The 22,732-nt window shown below is 39.2% G+C and overlaps 1 protein-coding gene across 1 annotated transcript in view; it reads left to right on the top strand.

Moving 5' to 3' along the window:
- LOC128638284 (hematopoietic cell signal transducer) overlaps positions 1-22,223 on the top strand; it is a 32,084-nt gene extending 9,861 nt beyond the window's left edge. Inside the window, exons 2-4 of the mRNA XM_053690153.1 lie at positions 9,812-9,844; positions 20,609-20,749; positions 21,350-22,223. Of these exons, the coding sequence (XP_053546128.1) occupies positions 9,812-9,844; positions 20,609-20,749; positions 21,350-21,387 (212 nt within the window). The 3' untranslated portion in view covers positions 21,388-22,223. The remainder of the gene's footprint in view (positions 1-9,811; positions 9,845-20,608; positions 20,750-21,349) is intronic.
- Positions 22,224-22,732: the final 509 nt, after the last annotated feature.

Raw genomic sequence — 22,732 nt, 5'->3', positions numbered from 1 at the left:
CCAAACGTCTTTAAATTCACGCTTGAGGTAATAAGGTTCTTTTCTTTTGAAGGTAAAACAGTGGGCCAACTTCAATGCGTTTCCCCCCTTCCTTGGGGCTTTTTCAAGAAGTATTAAATGTTTGTCTTGGGTGCTATTAAATACCCCTCCTCTTGTTTGTGATTGGAGGATCTTAATACAAGGGTGTGAGTTTCCCAGGTGCCTTCTTTAAGGTGGTGCTGGTAAAATTACCATTTTCCAAGTACACAATAGAAAGTCCTTTAATTCAGAATAAAACACAGACGAGTATTCTGTACATATAACAGTGTTAAAAAACCTCAAACTAACTATGGTCACATCTATATGTGATATGTAGACAGCGGACTAATTACATGATAGACAGGAAAATCCTATTGCCAAAAAGTGCTTTTTCTTCTTCTATAGCTTGCAAGGTGACTAATTACTGTTTAGACAGGAGATTCCTATTGCCAAAAAGCGCTATTACTCTTTGTTTTTAGTAGTATATAGCTTGCAGGGTGTGGACCTCAACGGATATAAGGCAATATATATAAATTATATAAAGAAGTATAATTATAGAAATAAAAATAAAAATATTTATAAAAATATTTGTTAGGAATTATGTATAGCGATTTCAAAACTTATAGCTAATGTGGCTCAGACATTCACTCTATCAGTCAAACATGAATGGTGTTAAATCTAATTCTGAGTTAAGCCCTAAGGGGTGTAAGGTCTTCATGTTATATATTAGTTCTGCTTCTTTTTTGAGTAGCTTTGTCTCATAATTACCTCCTCTCCAATCAGGTTTCACTTTCATTATACCCCAAAAGGAAAGGTCTTTTATTCTGTTATTGTGTACATCTCTAAAATGTTTATATAAATGAGTATCCATTTTTCCTTTCTCTATTATGCAGAGATGTTCTCTTATTCGTTCCCTTAATGTTCTTGAGGTCTCCCCCAAGTATTGTTTTTTACAGCTACATTGTAGTAAATAGATTATACCCTTATCGGTACAACGTATGATGTCTCTAATGGGGAATATCTCACCGGTTTGTGTTGATTCATATTCTTTAATTTTGCTGCTATAATTGCAAGATCTACAGCAATGGCATGGGAAAAAACCACATAGTGGGTTACCTGATAGGTCCTGTTCTTTTAAATTATGTTTTGTTTTAAATTCACTTGGTGCTAGCATAGTTTTTAAATTTCTAGCTTTTTTGTAAATGAATTTCGGATTTTTTGAAATTTTATCTCCTATAATAGGATCCTCTCTGACATGATGCCAATGTTTTCTAATAATTTTCTCTATTCTTTTATGTTCTCCATTGTATTGTGTTATAAAGGGGACTGTTATCTCATCAGTATCTCTACTTTCTGTTATAGTCTTGTTTTTATATTTTAGTAGCTGCTGTCTATCCGTAAGCCTAATTTCTTCAAGATTGTCTTCTATTAATTTATCTTCATATCCTTTTTCACCAAATTTTAGACTCAAGATTTTTGCTTGTTCCTCGTAGTCCATTACACTGGAACAGTTCTTTCTTATTCGTAGGAACTGCGCTCTGGGGATATTATTTTTCCATTTTGGCAAATGGCAACTATCTGCGTGTATAAAGTTGTTTGAGTCAACTTTCTTAAAAAAGGTTTTAGTAATAAATTTGTCTGTTTCTAGTATAATGTCAAGATCTAGAAAAGAGATTTTTTCTTTGCTTAGTTCATAAGTGAAAGACAGTCCTTTATCATTAGTATTCATAGCAGTGAAAAATTCAATTAGCGAGGTATTATTTCCCTTCCAAATTATTAAAATATCATCTATGTACCTTTTGTAAGACACCAGGTTTTGCGCCAAGCAACTAGAACTCAGAAATTCGGTTTCCCAATCTCCCATAAAAAGGTTCGCGTAGCTTGGCGCAAACCTGGTGCCCATGGCTGTCCCTTTTATTTGTAGGTACATCTTCTGGTTGAAGGAGAAGATATTATTGTCCAATATAAACCTTATACTATCAAGTATAAATTCTCTTTGCTCTTTGTCTATAGTGTTGTCTTTTAGAAGAAATTTAGAGACCGCCTTAATACCTAATTCGTGTGAAATATTCGTATAGAGAGATGTCACATCACATGTTGCCATTATTATTTCTCCTTCTACTTTCAAATTATCCAGTAGTTGTAAAACTTGTGTTGAGTCTCTCAGAAAAGAAGGCAATTGTCTTACATATTTTTGGAGAAATTTATCAATATACTGTGACAAATTTGCGGTTAATGACTGTATGCCAGATATAATTGGGCGGCCTGGGGGATTTTCTAAATTTTTGTGTATTTTAGGCAAAAAATAAAATATTGGTATTTTTGGAAATACTGGATATAAAAAATTGTATTCTTTTAAGTTCAAAATGCCCTTTGTCTTCGCTTTATCTAGGTGCATCTTTAAAATAATTTGATCGGCTCTTGTGGGGTCTCTCTTAAGTTCCCTATATGTTAAATTGTCGTTTAATAATCTTTCTGCCTCTTTTATATAGTACTCTTTATCCATTATGACAATTCGTTTGTTTTATTGAATCACTTGCGGCTAGATTACGAGTTTTTGTTGGTAAGGGGTGCGTTGCTAACGCAAGTTTTCCTTACCGCTCACCTACAGTAACGCTGGTATTACGGGTCTTTATAAACCCGGCGTTAGCCGCAAAAAAGTGAGCGTAGAGCAGAATTTAGCTCCACATCTCACCTCAATAACAGCGTTGCTTACGTTAGCGGTAAGCAGGTAAAACGTGCTTGTGCACAATTTCCCCATAGGGATCAATGGGGCAGAGCCGGCTGAAAAAAAACCTAACACCTGCAAAAAAGCAGCGTAAAGCTCCTAACGCAGCCCCATTGATTCCTATGGGGAGACACATTTTATGTCTACACCTAACACCCTAACATGAACCCTGAGTCTAAACACCCCTAATATTACACTTATTAACCCCTAATCTGCCGTCCCCGACATCGTCGCCACATGCATAATATTATTAACCCCTAATCTGCCGCTCCGGACACCACTGCCACCTACATTATACTTATGAACCCCTAATCTGTCGCCCCCAACATCGCCGACATCTACATTATATTTATTAACCCCTATTCTGCTGCCCCCAATGTCGTCGCAACTTACCTACAATTATTAACCCCTAGTCTGCCGCCCCCAACGTCGCCGCCACTATAATAAAGTTATTAACCCCTAAATCTAAGTCTAACCCTAACACCCCCCTACTTAAATATAATTTAAATACATCTAAATAAATATTCCTATCATTAAATAAATAATTCCTATTTAAAACTAAATACTTACCTGTAAAATAAACCCTAAGCTAGCTACAATATAACTAATAGTTACATTGTAGCTATCTTATGGTTTATTTTTATTTTACAGGCAAGTTTGTATTTATTTTAACTAGGTACAATAGTTATTAAATAGTTATTAACTATTTAATAACTTCCTAGTTAAAATAAATACAAAAGTACCTGTAAAATAAAACCTAACCTAAGTTACAATTACACCTAACACTACACTATAATTCAATTAATTACCTAAATTAACTACAATTAATTACAATTAAATTAAATAAAGTATATAAAAAAACCACAAAATTACAGAAAATAATAAAATAATTACATTTTTTTTTAAACTAATCACACCTAATCTGATTTCCCTAATAAAATAAAAAAGCCCCCCAAAATAATAAAAATCCCTACCCTATACTAAATTACAAATAGCCCTTAAAAGGGCTTTTGCAGGGCATTGCCCCAAAGTAATTAGCTCTTTTACCTGTAAAAAAAAGTACAATACCCCCCCAACATTAAAACCCACCACCCACACACCCAACCCTACTCTAAAACCCACCCTATCCCCCTTAATAAAACCTAACACTAACCCCTTGAAGATAACCCTACCTTGAGACGTCTTCACCCAACCCGGGCAGAAGTGGTCCTCCAGACGGTCCAAAGTCTTAATCCCATCCGGAGCGGAGCGAGTCCATCTTCAAGACATCCGACGCGGATCATCCTCTTCCTTTGACCTCGACTGGACCAATGATGGGTTCTTTAAATGACGTCATCCAAGATGGCGTCCCTTCAATTCCGATTGGCTGATAGAATTCTATCAGCCAATGGGAATTAAGGTAGAAAAAATCCTATTGGCTGATCCAATCAGCCAATAGGATTGAAGTTCAATCCTATTGGCTGATTAGAACAGCCAATAGGATTGAGCTTGCATACTATTGGCTGATTGAAACAGCCAATGGAATGCGAGCTCAATCCTATTGGCTGATTGGATTAGCCAATAGGATTTTTTCTACCTTAATTCCGATTGGCTGATAGAATTTTATCAGCCAATCGGAATTGAAGGGACGCCATCTTGGATGACGTAATTTAAAAGACCCGTCATTGGTCCAGTCGCCGTCAAACGAAGAGGATGCTCCGCGTCAGATGTCTTGAAGATGGACTCGCTCCGCTCCGGATGGATGAAGATAGAAGATGCTGCCTGGATGAAGACTTCTGCCCATCTGGAGGACCTCTTCTGCCCGGATATGATAAAGACTTTGGACCGGAGTTGGGGGGGGTATTGTACTTTTTTTTACAGGTAAAAGAGCTGATTACTTTGGGGCAATGCCCCGCAAAAAGCCCTTTTAAGGGCTATTTGTAATTTAGTATAGGGTAGGGATTTTTATTATTTTGGGGTTTTTTTTTATTTTATTAGGGGGATTAGATTAGGTGTAATTAGTTTAATTTTTTTTTATTATTTTATTATTTTCTGTAATTTAGTGGGGTTTTTTTCCGTACTTTAGTTTATTTAATTTAATTGTAGTTAATTTAGGTAATTCATTTAATTATAGTGTAATGTTAGGTGTAATTGTAACTTAGGTTAGGTTTTATTTTACAAGTAATTTTGTATTTATTTTAACTAGGAAGTTATTAAATAGTTAATAATTATTTACTAACTATTGTACCTAGTTAAAATAAATACAAAGTTGCCTGTAAAATAAAAATAAACCCTTAGCTAGCTACAATGTAACTATTAGTTATATTGTAGCTATTTTAGGGTTTATTTTATAGGTAAGTATTTAGTTTTAAATAGGAATAATTTATTTAATTGTAGTAATTTTATTTCGATTTATTTAAAAAAATATTTAAGTTAGGGGGTGTTAGGGTTAGGGTTAGACTTAGATTTAGGGGTTAATACATTTAATATAGTGGCGGCGACGTTGGGGTCAGCAGATTAGGGGTTAATAAATGTAGGTAGGTGTCGGTGATGTTAGGGACGGCAGATTAGGGGTTAATAATATTTAACTAAGTTTGCGAAGCGGGAGTGCGGCGGTTTAGGGGTTAATACATTTATTGAAGTGGCGGCGATGTCTGGTTAGGCAGATTAGGGGTTAAAATTTTTAATATATGGTTGCGATGTGGGGGGGGCTCGGTTTAGGGGTTAATAGGTAGTTTATGGGTGTTAGTGCACTTTTTAGCACTTTAGTTAAGAGTTTTATGTTACAGCGTTAGAGTCTTGACAGGAGAGGGTGTACCGCACACTTTTTCCAAGACTCGTAATACCGGCGTTATGCAAGTCCCATTGAAACGATAGGATACGCAATTGACATAAGGGGATTTGCGGTATGCTTGAGTCACAGAAAAAAAGTGAGCAGTACACCTGTATCTGCCAGACTTGTAATACCAGCGTTAGGAAAAAAGCAGCGTTGGGACCTCTCAACGCTGCTTTTTCACCCTAATGCAAGACTCGTAATCTAGGCGTTAGATCCGTAGTAATGTGATCTTAATTGTTACATTCTGCCCTAGTGCTGGATAAGATTGGCTTTTGCTTCTCTGTTTTCTTTCCTTCTATTCTGCAATCTTTTTGATGACAATCTCCGTGCAGTAATACCGGCGTTATGCAAGTCCCATTGAAACGATAGGATACGCAATTGACATAAGGGGATTTGCGGTATGCTCGAGTCACGGAAAAAAAGTGAGCAGTACACCTGTACCTGCCAGACTTGTAATACCAGCGTTAGGAAAAAAGCAGCGTTGGGACCTCTCAACGCTGCTTTTTCACCCTAATGCAAGACTCGTAATCTAGGCGTTAGATCCGTAGTAATGTGATCTTAATTGTTACATTCTGCCCTAGTGCTGGATAAGATTGGCTTTTTGCTTCTCTGTTTTCTTTCCTTCTATTCTGCAATCTTTTTGATGACAATCTCCGTGCACCTTTTTTCTGCCTATATTTCTTTGCGAGAGGAAAAAGAGGACATGAAAATTACTAAATCTTTGGTGCTGTTAGTATATATATATATATATATATATATATATATATATATATATATATATATATATACTGTATATATATATATATATATATATATATATATAATGTGTGTATTTTTGAATAAATAGAACATTTTCTGCTATGTGAAGAACATTAGAATGTGAAATACTAATATTTCATGTCGGGTTAGCACACTTGTTTTTTTTTTTTCTCTATTTTTCGTGCTCCATTGAAGTCCATGGGGGAAAAGACTAATGCGGTCGGAGTATTCTAACTTTGTCTTTTTAAGCGCATTTCTGTTTCCCATCCTCTTACCCATCTAGATTGTAAGTTCCCATGGGAATAGGGCCCTCAATCCCCCCTGTATTTGTCTGTAAATCTTTGTCTTTTATCGTATTGCTTCTCCATTGCACTGTTATCCCTGTACCCATGGGCAGCGCTGCGGAATCTGTTGGCGCTTTATATAAATAATAATAATAATAATATATACTGTTCTGTATAATGATTTTGGGGATAGACAACCTGCATTAATGAAAGGTTCCCCTACATTAGGATTGTACACATTCTGCACAGGTGAATGTATAGTTTGGCTGCTTTGGGCTCCTCCAGCACTTGGGCTGCACCAATAGTAGTTCCGCCCCTGGCACACAGTTCTGCTGTGTTTGGCGTAATACAGGGCAATAAGACATTGACTGTAACTCAAGTGAAATTCTAAATGATTCTGAATTTCTAAAAATGTAAACTGTGTGTAAAAGACACTGTTGAAACTATTTAAAGGAACAGAAAAGTTAAAATGAATCTTAAATAAACTGGATATAGCATGGAATTTTAGACAATATTCCAATTTACTTCTGTTATCAATTTTGCTTCGTTCTCTTGGTATCCTTTGTAAAAAAGTAATCCTAGGTGAGTTCATGAGTGTGCATGTGTCTCTATCCATCTGGCAATGTGATGCATAGATACAAATACAGCTGCCATAGACTGCTAAAGACACGTGGTCGCTCTTGAGCTCCTGCCAGCTACCTAGCTTTACATAGAATATCAAGAGTATAAAGCAGATTTGATAATAGAAGACAATTGGAAAGTTGTTTAAAATCACATGCTCTATCATAAAAGTTTAATTTTGACTTTACTGTCACTTTAAGAATGTCAAAGATGTTTATATTAAACCTGTTTATTCTGATTTTGAAAGAGGAAGTTTGTATTTGTGCAATATTTTGTATACTTGGAAATGATTTTGGTGCTATACACAGATATTAATAAATGTTAACCTCTTGGCTACCAGGAATTTCAGAGAAGAACTTGCCCAAAATACCAGAGAATTTTTGCATTTTTACTATCACTCCATTTAAACAGAAAGAAAGCCTTATGTTTTTTATTTATTTACATAGCAAAATGTTATATATATATTAAGTAGACAACCCAAGTTATTGATCTAGATCTATTTTGATATATTTAATGCAACCATTTCACCACCAAATGCAATCATATAAAAAATAGTTAAGTTTTTCTGAAACTTTGGTTTTCTCATTTAAATTATTTACATAACGCTTGTGCAGTTATAACACAAATGGCTGTAAAAGCTTCTCTGGGATCCTTTTGTACAGAAATAGCAGACATGCATGACTTTGCTGGTAAGGGTAATAGTATATTTTAGGGATTACCCACCCACCTGAAACCTCCCACCTCCCTGATCTGTTACTGATCCCTCCCAAAGAACTCTCTTCCACACCCACACTCCTCACTACCATCTTAGGTACTGGCAGACAGTATAGGGATGCCTCCTCAACCCTCCCACTTCCCTGGTCCCTCCCAAACATCTCTCTAACCCTACCCCTCCCACTAGCATCTTAGGTGCTGGCAGCTGTCTGCCAGTATCCAGTTTATAGTACATTTTTAAAATGATTTATTAATATTCTGTGTAGGGATCCCCCTCACCCTCCGGACCTCTTACCTCCCCCACTGGACCTCCAACCCACCTCCCACGTTCCCTCCCACCGGCACCAATGGAGATTGTTACAGACAGTGACACAGACAGTGTCACTGTCTATAACAATATGGCAATCTTCCTTCATATGGTAACGAAGCACTGATCTTGTCCCATTACCATATGAAGGCACATGCTGGAAGCCCTCAAGCAGCAACTCAGACTGCTTGGGCTTTCATCATTATGGACATAGATCTACGTTTTGTGGTACGATCGGCTATATGCCGTATGATGTAGATTCTCCGTTCATATGGGCAAAAGGGTTAAAGGGACAGTAAAGTCAAAATTAAGCTTTCATAAACCAGATATGATTTTAAATAACTTACCAATGTACTTGTGTGGTCTAATGTGCTTTGTTCTCTTGTTATCCTTTGTTTGAAAGCATGCATAGGAAGGCTCAGAGACATCAATGTACTACTAGGAGCTAGCTGCTGATTGGTGGCTGCACATATATGCCTCTTGTCATTGGGTCATCTTATGTGTTTAGATAGCTCCCAGTGGTGCCTTGTTGTTCCATCAAAAAAGGATACCAAGAGAATGAAGTAAATTTGATTAATATAAGTCAGTTGGAAAGTTATTTAAAATTGTATGATCTATCTGAATCATAACCAAAATTATGTGGGGTTTCCCTTTAATCTTATGGGAAGTGAGATAGTGGAATAAAATTTGTTAGTGTAGCACCAGGTATGCTGTCTGTATTACTGAGCACACTGTCACTATGTGTTCTTCAGATTTTGGGACTTTTTATTTAACAACAAGCTCTCAAATGTGTTTTTTTTCTTCCAAGTATGGCAGAGCAGGTTTGGGTCGGCAACAAAAAACATGACAGTCTAAATTGGAAAAAAGCACTCACTGATTTTTGTTTCTGGGACAAGTGACACAGGATATGTACCAGTGATGCAGGAAATGTACCAGTGAGTCAGAAGAGGGATCAGTGATACAGGAGAGGGACCAATCACACGGGAGAGCTGCTAGTAACATAAGAGAGTGACCAGTGACAGAAGAGAGGGGTTAGTGACAAAAGTAAGAAGAACAGTGCCAAAGTAATGTGTCCATAATAAAAGTCTGGTGACAGTGTTAAACAGAAAAGACCAATAACAAACTGGAATAGTGACCAAAACAATGAGGCAAAGGGAGGAGGTAGAGTAACATAAATTACAGGTTGATGACAAATAGGAATTATTAGTGACAGTAGCGGAAGGCCAATGACTAAGAGAACAAGGAAGAGTTGGTTAGTGACAGTGGGCTGAGAATGGGGGCAGTGAGGGGGCCACATGTGACAATGGGTGAGTCAACGTGATGGAATATATAGCTTCTATATCAGCCAGTGCAAAAACGTATCAATTAAATAGAAACCATAATGCTTGAGATATATAGATGATATCCCATCTATAATGTTTTTTTGTATGACGCGCCTCACTTCCTCCCCTGTATCATATGCATTAGTAGGAACATAAAGATACCCACATCCTGTATCTCTACACACAAAAGCTGTAACCATCCTACATGTCTGCTTTATAACAATTATTTTCTTTATTTTCCAGCCAGCAAACCATTGTCCGCAACCTCTGAGTCAGGTACGTCATTTTAACATTTTGGAACAAAAACTGTCTGGGGTCTTCCAACTTTTCATTCCCCAGAATTCACTGAGAGTTTTAAAGAACTCTCTAGTCAATAACTATTTCCATATCCTACGATATGGATTATTTATGCTTTACAAATTTTATTGAATTATGTCTATGATTTAAAAGTTGAACGGAAATTATTGTTTCCCTTTGAATTATAGGTGAATTTAGGGCATAACAACTTTCTGTAGAGCACTTTATTTGCTTGTTGTAGCTTGTATATACAGTATATATTAACAAAAAAAGAGAGAGAGAGAGAGAGAAGTGACACACAATAGTAGCACTTGTATACATATATATATATATGTGTGTGTGTGTGTGTGTGTGTGTGTGTTTGTGTATCCCAAGCCATTAGCAAAGCTCACAGGTCTGGGTATTCACAGAATTCACTTGCAGCTGTGTTTGGAATCAAATCAGTGGTTCAGACAGTTAAACACAGACCCATTTGGGTGCAAAGCCCAATAGGGGAAATCACATAAAAATATCACACTGCAGACAGAATAGTCAGCACTAACTCACATGCATACAGTTGGGATAAAAGCAATAAAGAGCTTGTTACAGCATTTGGCCAAATGGTAATACACCCAAGAAAAATGTTATCTGCTTTTAGCCCAGCTAACAATGGTGACTGGTGGAAGTGTTTTAATCATCATTATTATAAATCTGCAGAGAAGATGTGAATTTGTGTAGGACAGGGAGACAGTTCTGTATAAAATATATTGCAGTTAATAGCTAAACCACCATTTTGTACAAGATGGTGGCATTGTCTATCCAAAAGATGTTTGGTGCAATAAAAACTATGAATAATAAGATTATGGGTCAGCAAAGGAGCCAACAACTAAAGTAACATATGAATTACAGATTTTTTTCTCTCACTAAAGAGTTGCTGAACTTTTTAGTGAGTCGAAGGAAAAGAACAGCTGTGACACCAAATACTCTGCAGACTATTCCTTTGATGAGCATATATGAGGTTTTTTTCGCTTTCTTAAATGTTGTTTGCCAATGAGGATATACACTAATACAGGTTGTCTAGAGAATGACTTTATAAAATGTAAACTAATAATAGATTACCCCGTCAGTCTTCTAACATAGCACAGTACAGGCGATTCACACAGCATGCAAATTACATATATCAACATAGACATCACTTTTATCAGATGTTGACCACAAATTACAAAACCATTAAGGATTATTTGTCTTTCTATGCCTCTGTCTTCTTACACAATTAAACCCCCCAACCCACTCACTGAACTACCCACTAATGCAACCCACTTATTGAAACAACCCACTGATTCAACCCCTCACTGAACTACCCCACTAATATAACCCACTCACTGAACTACCCTAATATAACCCACTCACTGAACTACCCCACTAATTCAACCCTATCACTCAACTACCCCACTAATATAACCAACTCACTGAACTACCCCACTAATCCAACCCACTCACTGAACTACCCCACTAATCCAACCCACTCACTGAACTACCCACTAATGCAACCCACTTATTGAAACAACCCACTGATTCAACCCCTCACTGAACTACCCCACTAATATAACCCACTCACTGAACTACCCTAATAATATAACCCACTCACTGAACTACCCCACTAATTCAACCCTATCACTCAACTACCCCACTAATATAACCAACTCACTGAACTACCCCACTAATCCAACCCACTCACTGAACTACCCCACTAATCCAACCCAATCACTCAACTACCCCACTAATCCAACCCAATCATTGAACTACGTAACTAATCCAACCACTCACTGAAAACCCCCACTAATCCAATCCACTCACTGAAATACCCCACTAATGCAACCCACTCACTAAACTACCCAACTAATGCAATCCACTCACTAAACTATCCCTCTAATGCAACCCACTCACTGAAAACCCCCACTAATCGGTCCCACTCACTGGACTACCCCAATAATGCAACCAACTCACTGAACTACCCACTACTGCAACCCACTTACTGATACACCCCACTAATCCAGCCCACTCACTGAAACCCCCAACTAATCCAACCACTCAGTGAACTACCCCACTAATATAACCCACTCACTGAACTACCCCACTAGTCCAATTTACTCACTGAAACCCCCAACTAATCCAACCACTCAGTGAACTACCCCACTAATATAACCGACTCACTGAACTACCCCACTAGTCCAATTTACTCACTGAACTACCCACTAATCCAACCCACTCACTGAACTACCCCACTTATCCAGCCCACTCACTGAAAACCCCCACTAGTCCAACTCACTCACTAAATTACCTCTCTAATGCAATCCACTCACTGAAAACCCCCACTAATCCAACCCACTCACTAAGCCACCCACTAATGCAACCCACTTACTGAAACACCCCAGTAATCCAACCCACTCACTGAACTACTCCACTTATCCAACCCATTTACTGAACTACGGCTACCCCACTAATGCAACCCACTTACTTAACAACCCCATTAATCGGTCCCACTCACTGAACTACCCCACTAATCCAACCTGCTCACTGAACTAACCACTAACGCAACTCACTTACGGAAATCCCCCACTAATCCAACCCACTCACTGAACTACCCCACTAATCCAACCAATTTACTTAACTACCCCTCTAATGCAATCCACTCACTAAAACACACCACTAATCTGTCCCACTCACTGAACTACCCCACTAATGCAACCCGCTCACTGAACTACCCCACTAATTGGTCCCAATCACTGAACTACCCCACTAATCCAACCACTCACTGATCTACCCCACTAATATAACCCACTCACTGGACTACCCCACTAATCCAACACACTCACTAAACTACCCCACTAATGCAATCAACTCACTAAACTACCCCATTAAGGCAACCCACTCACTAAACTACCCCTTCAATGCAACCCACTCACTGAAATCTTCCACTTATCAGTCCCACTCACTGAACTACCCCACTAATCCAACCCACTCACTAAACTAAACTACCAACTAATGCAACCCACTTACTGAAACAACCCACTAATTCAACCCCTCATTGAACTACCCCACTAATATAACCCAATCACTGAACTATCCCACAAATATAACCCACTCACTGAACTACCCCACTAATCCAACCCACTCACTGAACTACCCCACTAATCCAACCCAATCACTGAAATACCCACTAATTCAACCCACTTACTGAAACAACCCACTAATTCAACCCACTCACTGAACAACCCCACTAATCCAACACATTTACTGAACTACAGCTACCCCACTAATGCAACCCACTTACTGAACAACACCATTAATCTGTCCCACTCACTGAACTACCCCACTAATCATGCCCACTCACGGAACTACCCACTAATGCAACCCATTTATGGAAACACCCCACTAATCCAACCCACTAACTGAACTACCCCACTAATCCAACCCATTTACTTAACTACCCCTCTAATGCAACCCACTCACTGAAACACCCCACTAATCAGTCCCACTCACTGAACTACCCCACTAATGCCACCCACTCACTGAACTAGCCCACTAATCAGTCCCAATCACTGAACTACCCCACTAATCCAACCCACTCAATGAACTTACTAAAACACCCCACTAATCCAACACACTCACTAAACTGTCCTACTAATCCAACCCATTTACTGAACTACCCCACTAATACAACCCACTGACTGAACTACCCACTAATCCAACCCACTCACTCAACTACCCAACAAATTCAACCCACTAAATGAACTACCCCACAAATCCAACCCACTCACTGAACTACCCCACTAATCCAACCCACTCACTGAAAATCCCCACTAAACCAACTTACACACTGAACTACCCCACAAATCCAACCTACTTACTGAAATACCCCACTAATCCAACCCACTCACTGAACTACCCCACTAATCCAACCCACTCACTGAAAACCTCTACTAATCCAACCCACTCACTAAACTACCTCACTAATGCAACCCACTCACTAAACTACCCCTCTAATGCAACCCATTCACTGAAACCCCCCACTAATTGGTCCCACTCACTGGACTACCCCACTAATCCCACCCACTCACTGAACTACCCCACTAATCCAACTCACTCACTGAACTACCCCACACATCCAACCCATTCACTGAAAAGCCCCACTAATCCAACCCACTCACTGAAAACCCCCACTTATCCAACCCACTCACTGAACTACCCCACATATGCAACACACTCACTGAACTACCCCACTAATATAACCAATTTACTGAACTACCCCACTAATCCAACCAACTGACTGAACTACCCCACTAATCCAACCCACTCACTGAAAAGCCCCACTAATCCCACCCACTCACTGAAAACCCCCACTTATCCAACCCACTCACTGAACTACCCCACATATGCAACCCACTCACTGAACTACCCCACTAATATAACCAATTCACTGAACTACCCCAATTATCCAACCAACTCACTGAAATACCCCACTAATTCAACCCACTCACTGAACTACCCCACTAATACAACCCACTCACTGAACTACCAAACTAATCCAACCCACTCACTGAACTACCCCACAAATCCAACCCACTCACTGAATTACCCCACTAATCAAACCCACTCACTGAACTACCCCACTAATGCAACCAACTAACTGAACTACCACACTAATCCAACCCCTTCACTGAACTACCCCACTAATCCAACCCACTCACTGAACTACCCCATAAATCCAACCCACACACTGAACTACCCCACTAATCCAACTCATTCACTGAACTACCCCACTAATGCTACCCACTTACTGAAAACCCCCACTTATCCAACCCACTCACTGAACTACCCCACATATGCAACCCACTCACTGAACTACCCCACTAATATAACCAATTCACTGAACTACCCCAATTATCCAACCAACTCACTGAAATACCCCACTAATTCAACCCACTCACTGAACTACCCCACTAATACAACCCACTCACTGAACTACCAAACTAATCCAACCCACTCACTGAACTACCCCACAAATCCAACCCACTCACTGAATTACCCCACTAATCAAACCCACTCACTGAACTACCCCACTAATGCAACCAACTAACTGAACTACCACACTAATCCAACCCCTTCACTGAACTACCCCACTAATCCAACCCACTCACTGAACTACCCCATAAATCCAACCCACACACTGAACTACCCCACTAATCCAACTCATTCACTGAACTACCCCACTAATGCTACCCACTTACTGAAAACCCCCACTTATCCAACCCACTCACTGAACTACCCCACATATGCAACCCACTCACTGAACTACCCCACTAATATAACCAATTCACTGAACTACCCCAATTATCCAACCAACTCACTGAAATACCCCACTAATTCAACCCACTCACTGAACTACCCCACTAATACAACCCACTCACTGAACTACCAAACTAATCCAACCCACTCACTGAACTACCCCACAAATCCAACCCACTCACTGAATTACCCCACTAATCAAACCCACTCACTGAACTACCCCACTAATGCAACCAACTAACTGAACTACCACACTAATCCAACCCCTTCACTGAACTACCCCACTAATCCAACCCACTCACTGAACTACCCCATAAATCCAACCCACACACTGAACTACCCCACTAATCCAACTCATTCACTGAACTACCCCACTAATGCTACCCACTTACTGAACTACCCCACTAATGCAACCCACTCACTGAACTACCCCACTAATCGGACCCAATCACTGAACTACCCCACTAATCCAACCACTCACTGAACTACCCCACTAATATAACCCACTCACTAAACTACCCCACTAATCAAAACCATTCACAAAACTCCCCCACTAATCCAACACACTCACTAAACTACCCCACTAATGCAACCAACTCACTAAACTAGCCCATTAAGGCAACCAACTCACTAAACTATCCCTTCAATGCAACCCACTTACTGAAAAACTCCACTTATTGGTCCCACTCACTGACTACCCCACTAATGCAACCCACTTACTGAAACCACCCACTAATTCAACCCCTCACTGAACTACCCCACTAATATAACCAAATCACTGAACTACCCCACTAATCCAACCCAATCACTGGACTACCCCACTAATCCAACTCACTCACTGAACTACCCCACTAATGCAACCCACTCGCTGAAACAACCCACTAATTCAACCCACTCACTGAAACAGTCCACTAATGCAACCCACTCACTGAACTACCCCACTAATCGGTCCCAATCACTGAACTACCCCACTAATCCAACACACTCACTGAACTACCCCACTAATCCAACCCATTTACTGAACTACCCCACCAATTCAACCCACTGACTGAACTACCCCACTGATAAAACCCACTGACTGAACTACTCACTAATCCATCCCACTCGCTGAACTACCCAACAAATTCAACCCACTAACTGAACTACCCCACAAATCCAACCCACTCACTGAACTACCCCACAAAGCCAACCCATTCACTGAACTATCCCACTAATGCAACCCACTAACTGAACTACCCCACAAATCCAACCCACTCACTGAACTACCTCACAAATCCAACCCACTCACTGAACTACCCAATTTATCCATCCCACTCATTGAAAATCCACATTAATCCAACTCACTCACTGAACTACCCCACAAATCCAACCCACTTACTGAACTACCTCACAAATCCAACCCACTCACTGAACTACCCCACTAATCCAACCCACTCACTGAAACCCCCCACTAATCCAACCCACTCAATTAACTACCCCACTAATGCAACCCACTCACTAAACTACCCCTCTAATGCAATTCACTCACTGAAAACCCCCACTAATTGGTACCACTCACTGGACTACCCCACTAATCCCACCCACTCACTGATCTACCCCACTAATCCAACTCACTCACTGAACTACCCCACAAATCCAACCCACTCACTGAACTACCTCACAAATCCACCCACTTACTGAACTACCCCACTTATCCAACCCACTCACTGAAAATCCCCACTAATCCAACCCACTCACTGAACTACCCCACTAATCCAACCCACTCACTTAAAACCCCCATTAATCCAACCCACTCACTGAACTACCCCACTAATGCAACCCACTCACTGAACTACCCCACTAATATAACACATTCACTGAACTACCCCACTAATCTAACCACTTACTGAACTACCCCACTAATCCAACCCACTCACTGAACTACCCCACTAATGCAACCCACTCACTGAACTACCCCACTAATATAACACATTCACTGAACTACCCCACTAATCCAACCCAGTCACTGAACTACCCCACTAATCCAACTAACTCACTGAACTTCCCCACTAATTCAACCCACTTACTGAACTACCCCACTAATCCAACCCACTTGCTGAACTACCCCACAAATCCAACCCACTCACTGAATTACCCCACTAATCAAACCCACTCACTGAACTACCCCACTAATGCAACCAAATAACTGAACTACCACACTAATCCAACCCCTTCACTGGACTACCCCACTAATCCAACCCACTCACTGAACTAACCTACAAATCCAATCCACACACTGAACTACCCCACTAATCCAACCCATTCACTGAACTACCCCACTAATGCACACCACTTTCTGAACTACTCCACTAATGCAACCCACTTACTGAACTACCCCACAAATCCAACCCACTTACTGAACTACCTCACAAATCCAACCCACTCACTGAACTACCCCACTAATCCAACCCACTCACTGAAACCCCCCACTAATCCAACCCACTCAATTAACTACCCCACTAATGCAACCCCTTCACTGGACTACCCCACTAATCCAACCCACTCACTGAACTAACCTACAAATCCAATCCACACACTGAACTACCCCACTAATCCAACCCATTCACTGAACTACCCCACTAATGCAACCCACTTACTGAACTACCCCACAAATCCAACCCACTTACTGAACTACCTCACAAATCCAACCCACTCACTGAACTACCCCACTAATCCAACCCACTCACTGAAACCCCCCACTAATCCAACCCACTCAATTAACTACCCCACTAATGCAACCCACTCACTAAACTACCCCTCTAATGCAATTCACTCACTGAAAACCCCCACTAATTGGTACCACTCACTGGACTACCCCACTAATCCCACCCACTCACTGATCTACCCCACTAATCCAACTCACTCACTGAACTACCCCACAAATCCAACCCACTCACTGAACTACCTCACAAATCCACCCACTTACTGAACTACCCCACTTATCCAACCCACTCACTGAAAATCCCCACTAATCCAACCCACTCACTGAACTACCCCACTAATCCAACCCACTCACTTAAAACCCCCATTAATCCAACCCACTCACTGAACTACCCCACTAATGCAACCCACTCACTGAACTACCCCACTAATATAACACATTCACTGAACTACCCCACTAATCTAACCACTTACTGAACTACCCCACTAATCCAACCCACTCACTGAACTACCCCACTAATGCAACCCACTCACTGAACTACCCCACTAATATAACACATTCACTGAACTACCCCACTAATCCAACCCAGTCACTGAACTACCCCACTAATCCAACTAACTCACTGAACTTCCCCACTAATTCAACCCACTTACTGAACTACCCCACTAATCCAACCCACTTGCTGAACTACCCCACAAATCCAACCCACTCACTGAATTACCCCACTAATCAAACCCACTCACTGAACTACCCCACTAATGCAACCAAATAACTGAACTACCACACTAATCCAACCCCTTCACTGGACTACCCCACTAATCCAACCCACTCACTGAACTAACCTACAAATCCAATCCACACACTGAACTACCCCACTAATCCAACCCATTCACTGAACTACCCCACTAATGCACACCACTTTCTGAACTACTCCACTAATGCAACCCACTTACTGAACTACCCCATTAATCCGACCCACTCACTGAACTACCCCACTAATCCAGGGTTTATTGCGGGTGTGTGCACGCAATGGATGGAATTTGAAAGTAACCGGTTTTACAAATTTAACGTGCATTTGGGTAAGCGTGACTATCTTCACTTATTATTTTTATTCTTAAATACATAGTTCTCTATATATTTGTTATATTTTTCTATGCCTATATCTGCATATCTATAGAAATAGAAATGCAGGTATTGGTGTATACACACACATATATGTATGTATGTAAGAATAAAATAACATTATCCTGTAAATGAAGAACATTGGAATGTGAAATATGTACAGTAAATATACAGCAAAACACACATATATATATATATATATATATATATATATATATATATATATATATATATATATATATATATATATATATATATATACATATATATATACATATATATATATATAAATAAGTGCACTGGAGCCCTTTGCAGTCATGTAGCTGAAAACATGAAAAAAACATATTTATGAAATATTCAAATTTACTCAAGTGTTTATCTGTGTTTATACTGTAAATATTTCCCATTCCAATGTTCTCCACATAAAAATAGATATTCCTATATGTATATATATATATATATATATATATATATATATATATATATACATATATAATCATATATATAGGTATAGATATATATTTTACCAAAATACCATTATTTATTTTTATATATATATATATATTATAATATATATATAGGAAAAATTCTTCTATGTGAAGAACAATGGAGGGATGTCTGGTTAGTGCACTTGAGAAAATGCGCTCTGTTGACTTTTATGGGGAAATACATTAACACAACTGCGATATTGTAACTTTGCTAACCCAACACGGGCAAGTGAAATCTTTTTACTTCAAACTTTTAATGCACATGGATTTGACGTGTGCAAAAAGCTTACTTCTAGCGGTGTTAACGCTCGAACGGGAGCAATACATAGCGCTCCATTCTTAATCTAGCACTTAGTCATTCACTTATCCACCTTCTTATTAATCCAGCCATACAATCGTTCACCACCTCATTAATCCAACCACCCATGCATCACTCATCTGCTATCCATGGATTCATCCATCAATCCAATAACCTTTCCTCTGCTGAAGGCCTAATCCTCTAATTATCTTTCTATTTAACCCTTTGAGTGCTAACGACGGCTTTGAGCCGTCACAAGCACTCACCCACCTTGAGAGCAATCTGGCGGCTCCCACTGACTCCCACCATGGCGATCTGGCCTGTATAGTGACAGGCATTGCCGGGGATTCACGTTTCGAGTGGTGACATCACGCGCAATGACGTGATGATGCACTGCGCAACTTTATTTAAAAATTACTATATACAATATAGGGAAATACGGCATGCTGCTTAGAAGCCTGTATCTCAGGCATCTAAGCACCTATAGATCCTCAAGACCCACCGTTGGAAAGGTAATCACCTAACCTTTCCAACGGTATACATCTCCATCTCAGGGATCTGGAAAAAAAGTAAAAAAAGTAAAAAATTTATATATTTACAAAATTAAAAAAAAAAATCCAGCTTAGCACCCAGGTGGGAAATGGCTTAGCACTCAAAGGGTTTACCTTTCACTAGCTGCGCACACAATAGAACATCTTGCCTAACTCTCTGAGATTCGCCACTAGTTTATAGGGTTTTAACAACCCATCATACATGTGTCCTCTATCTTACCAATACCTAGCTGTCATTTCCTTCTTTCATTTCAGAAGCTCTTTGTGGTGACTGCTACCGGATTGATACTGTGACTTTGGTTGGTGTGGTCCTGGGGGATATCCTGTTAACGGTCATTATTATCTTGGTTGTATATTTCTGTACAAAGCAAACCTTCCAGAAACGATCAGTCATTGGTAAGTTAGACGCCTCCATATAATGATATGTGAAATATAACAATGACAAGTATAAAAGGTGCATTGATTACTTTAATTATCTCTGTTTGTCAACATAAATCCTCACATTGATTTTCTCCAAAAAATGTATTAATCTAATTATTAATACACAGTGGTGGCATATTGATGATTATAAGTTCAGGTTATATATATATATAATTCAAGTAAAGGATAAGCACTCTTTAACCCCAGGCTGAGGTAAGCATATACCAGGGTGCATGTGTCAGATATAAACAGTCAGCACTCACTGGAGTTAAGTAAAAAAGAACTTTTATTGAAAAAAAGTTAAAAGCATAGTCCCATGACGTTTTGGTGTCTACAGACACCTTTGTCAAATGGCATCACCCAGCTTGAGAACCGTTGTACAATCCTGACATCCGGGAGGCAGAGTTATTTTTTACTTATATCCAGTGAGTGCTGTCTTTGCTCTGGACTATACTGTATATATATATATATATATACTGTATATACTCTGTATATGAGAGTATAAAGTATAATTGAAGAAAATAAATGTTATTAATGTTCCAAACATTAATGAGATTGATCCTTTATATCTTCTAGATGACAAGAAAATCTATATGAACATGCCCGGCAGATAAAGCGAAGTTTTCTGCTGACTGACCACTGACAACATAAAGAATCTGGTTTCTTGAAATTAAAAACCACTGTATATAATTATAAATAATATTTTATATGTATACTCTCTGTAGTGTACTGTGCAAAACGTTCATAAACGAAGATGGTTCCAGTGGGTCACAAACTATGTCGCTTTCCCTGTTTCTCTGCTCACAGCTGATGCCCACATAGAAGAAATTACCTGACAAAGCTCAGCTTTATATATATATGTAGGCACCTACAATTGAGGCTACTTCTTATATCAAACGCACCAAACCATTTTGCACATAAATGAATAAATTAATTAACAAACATAGAGGTATATTCTAATCCTTAAAGGGATAGGAAACCCTAATATTTTCTTTCATTATTCGGATAGAACATTCAATTTTAAACAACTTTTCAATTTACTAATATTTACTATAATTAAATTTGCTTAATTCTCTTGTTATCCTTTGCTGAAGGAACAGCATTGCACTACTGGCATCTATCTGAACACATCTAGTTAGCCAATCACAAGAGACAAATGTGGGCAGGCAACAATCAGTAGCTATCTCCCTCTAGTGTAGCATGTGTGTGTTTTTTCAACAAGGGATACCAAGAGAATGAAGCACATTTGAAAATAAAAGTGAATTTAAAAGTGTTTTAAAATGACCGGGTCTATCTGAATCGTGCAAGTTTAATTTTGACTTTCTTATCCCTTTAAGGAAAGCTTATTTTTTTTTTTTTCCAAATGTAACTATTACATTTTGTAAATAAAAAAACCCCATTAATAACTTTTCTAAAGGAGTATAATTAAATACACCTGACTTTTGTTTTATATGTTTTGTGCTTCATCTTCCAATATTTTAATAGTCACGTTGATTGGAGTAGCCATGTTAGTCCAGAGATTTAGATATCAAAATAACAAGAGTATTGCATTGAGCAATGATACTTTTTTATTGGACTAACTATACATTTATAAGTTGACAAGTTTTCGGAAGAGTTCCTTCCTTTATCAAGTCTAAAGCAATACTGACCAATTCAATGGAATTTACAGATTGTATCTTAAAACACAGAATAGCTAAGAAGACAGTGCAGGGAGAGGAGGGGGTGTCGTAAAAATCATGAGGGGGGCTTAGGTAACAGGCAGACAGTGTCCAGTGTAGGAGAACAGACAGGGGAAATATATAGCTTTACATAGAGCATATACTGACATAAAGTTATATATCAACATTGAATCAATATCTATAAAGATGTGAAATTGTATATACAGGGGGAATACAAAAGTTAAGAAAAGACAAAAGTGTGGACATAGGCTTACCTGTGTACCTATGTATAAAGAATGTG

The sequence above is a fragment of the Bombina bombina genome, chromosome 8 (assembly GCF_027579735.1).
Source record: "Bombina bombina isolate aBomBom1 chromosome 8, aBomBom1.pri, whole genome shotgun sequence".
Taxonomy (NCBI): domain Eukaryota; kingdom Metazoa; phylum Chordata; class Amphibia; order Anura; family Bombinatoridae; genus Bombina; species Bombina bombina.
This window is presented reverse-complemented; position numbering and strand designations above follow the sequence as displayed.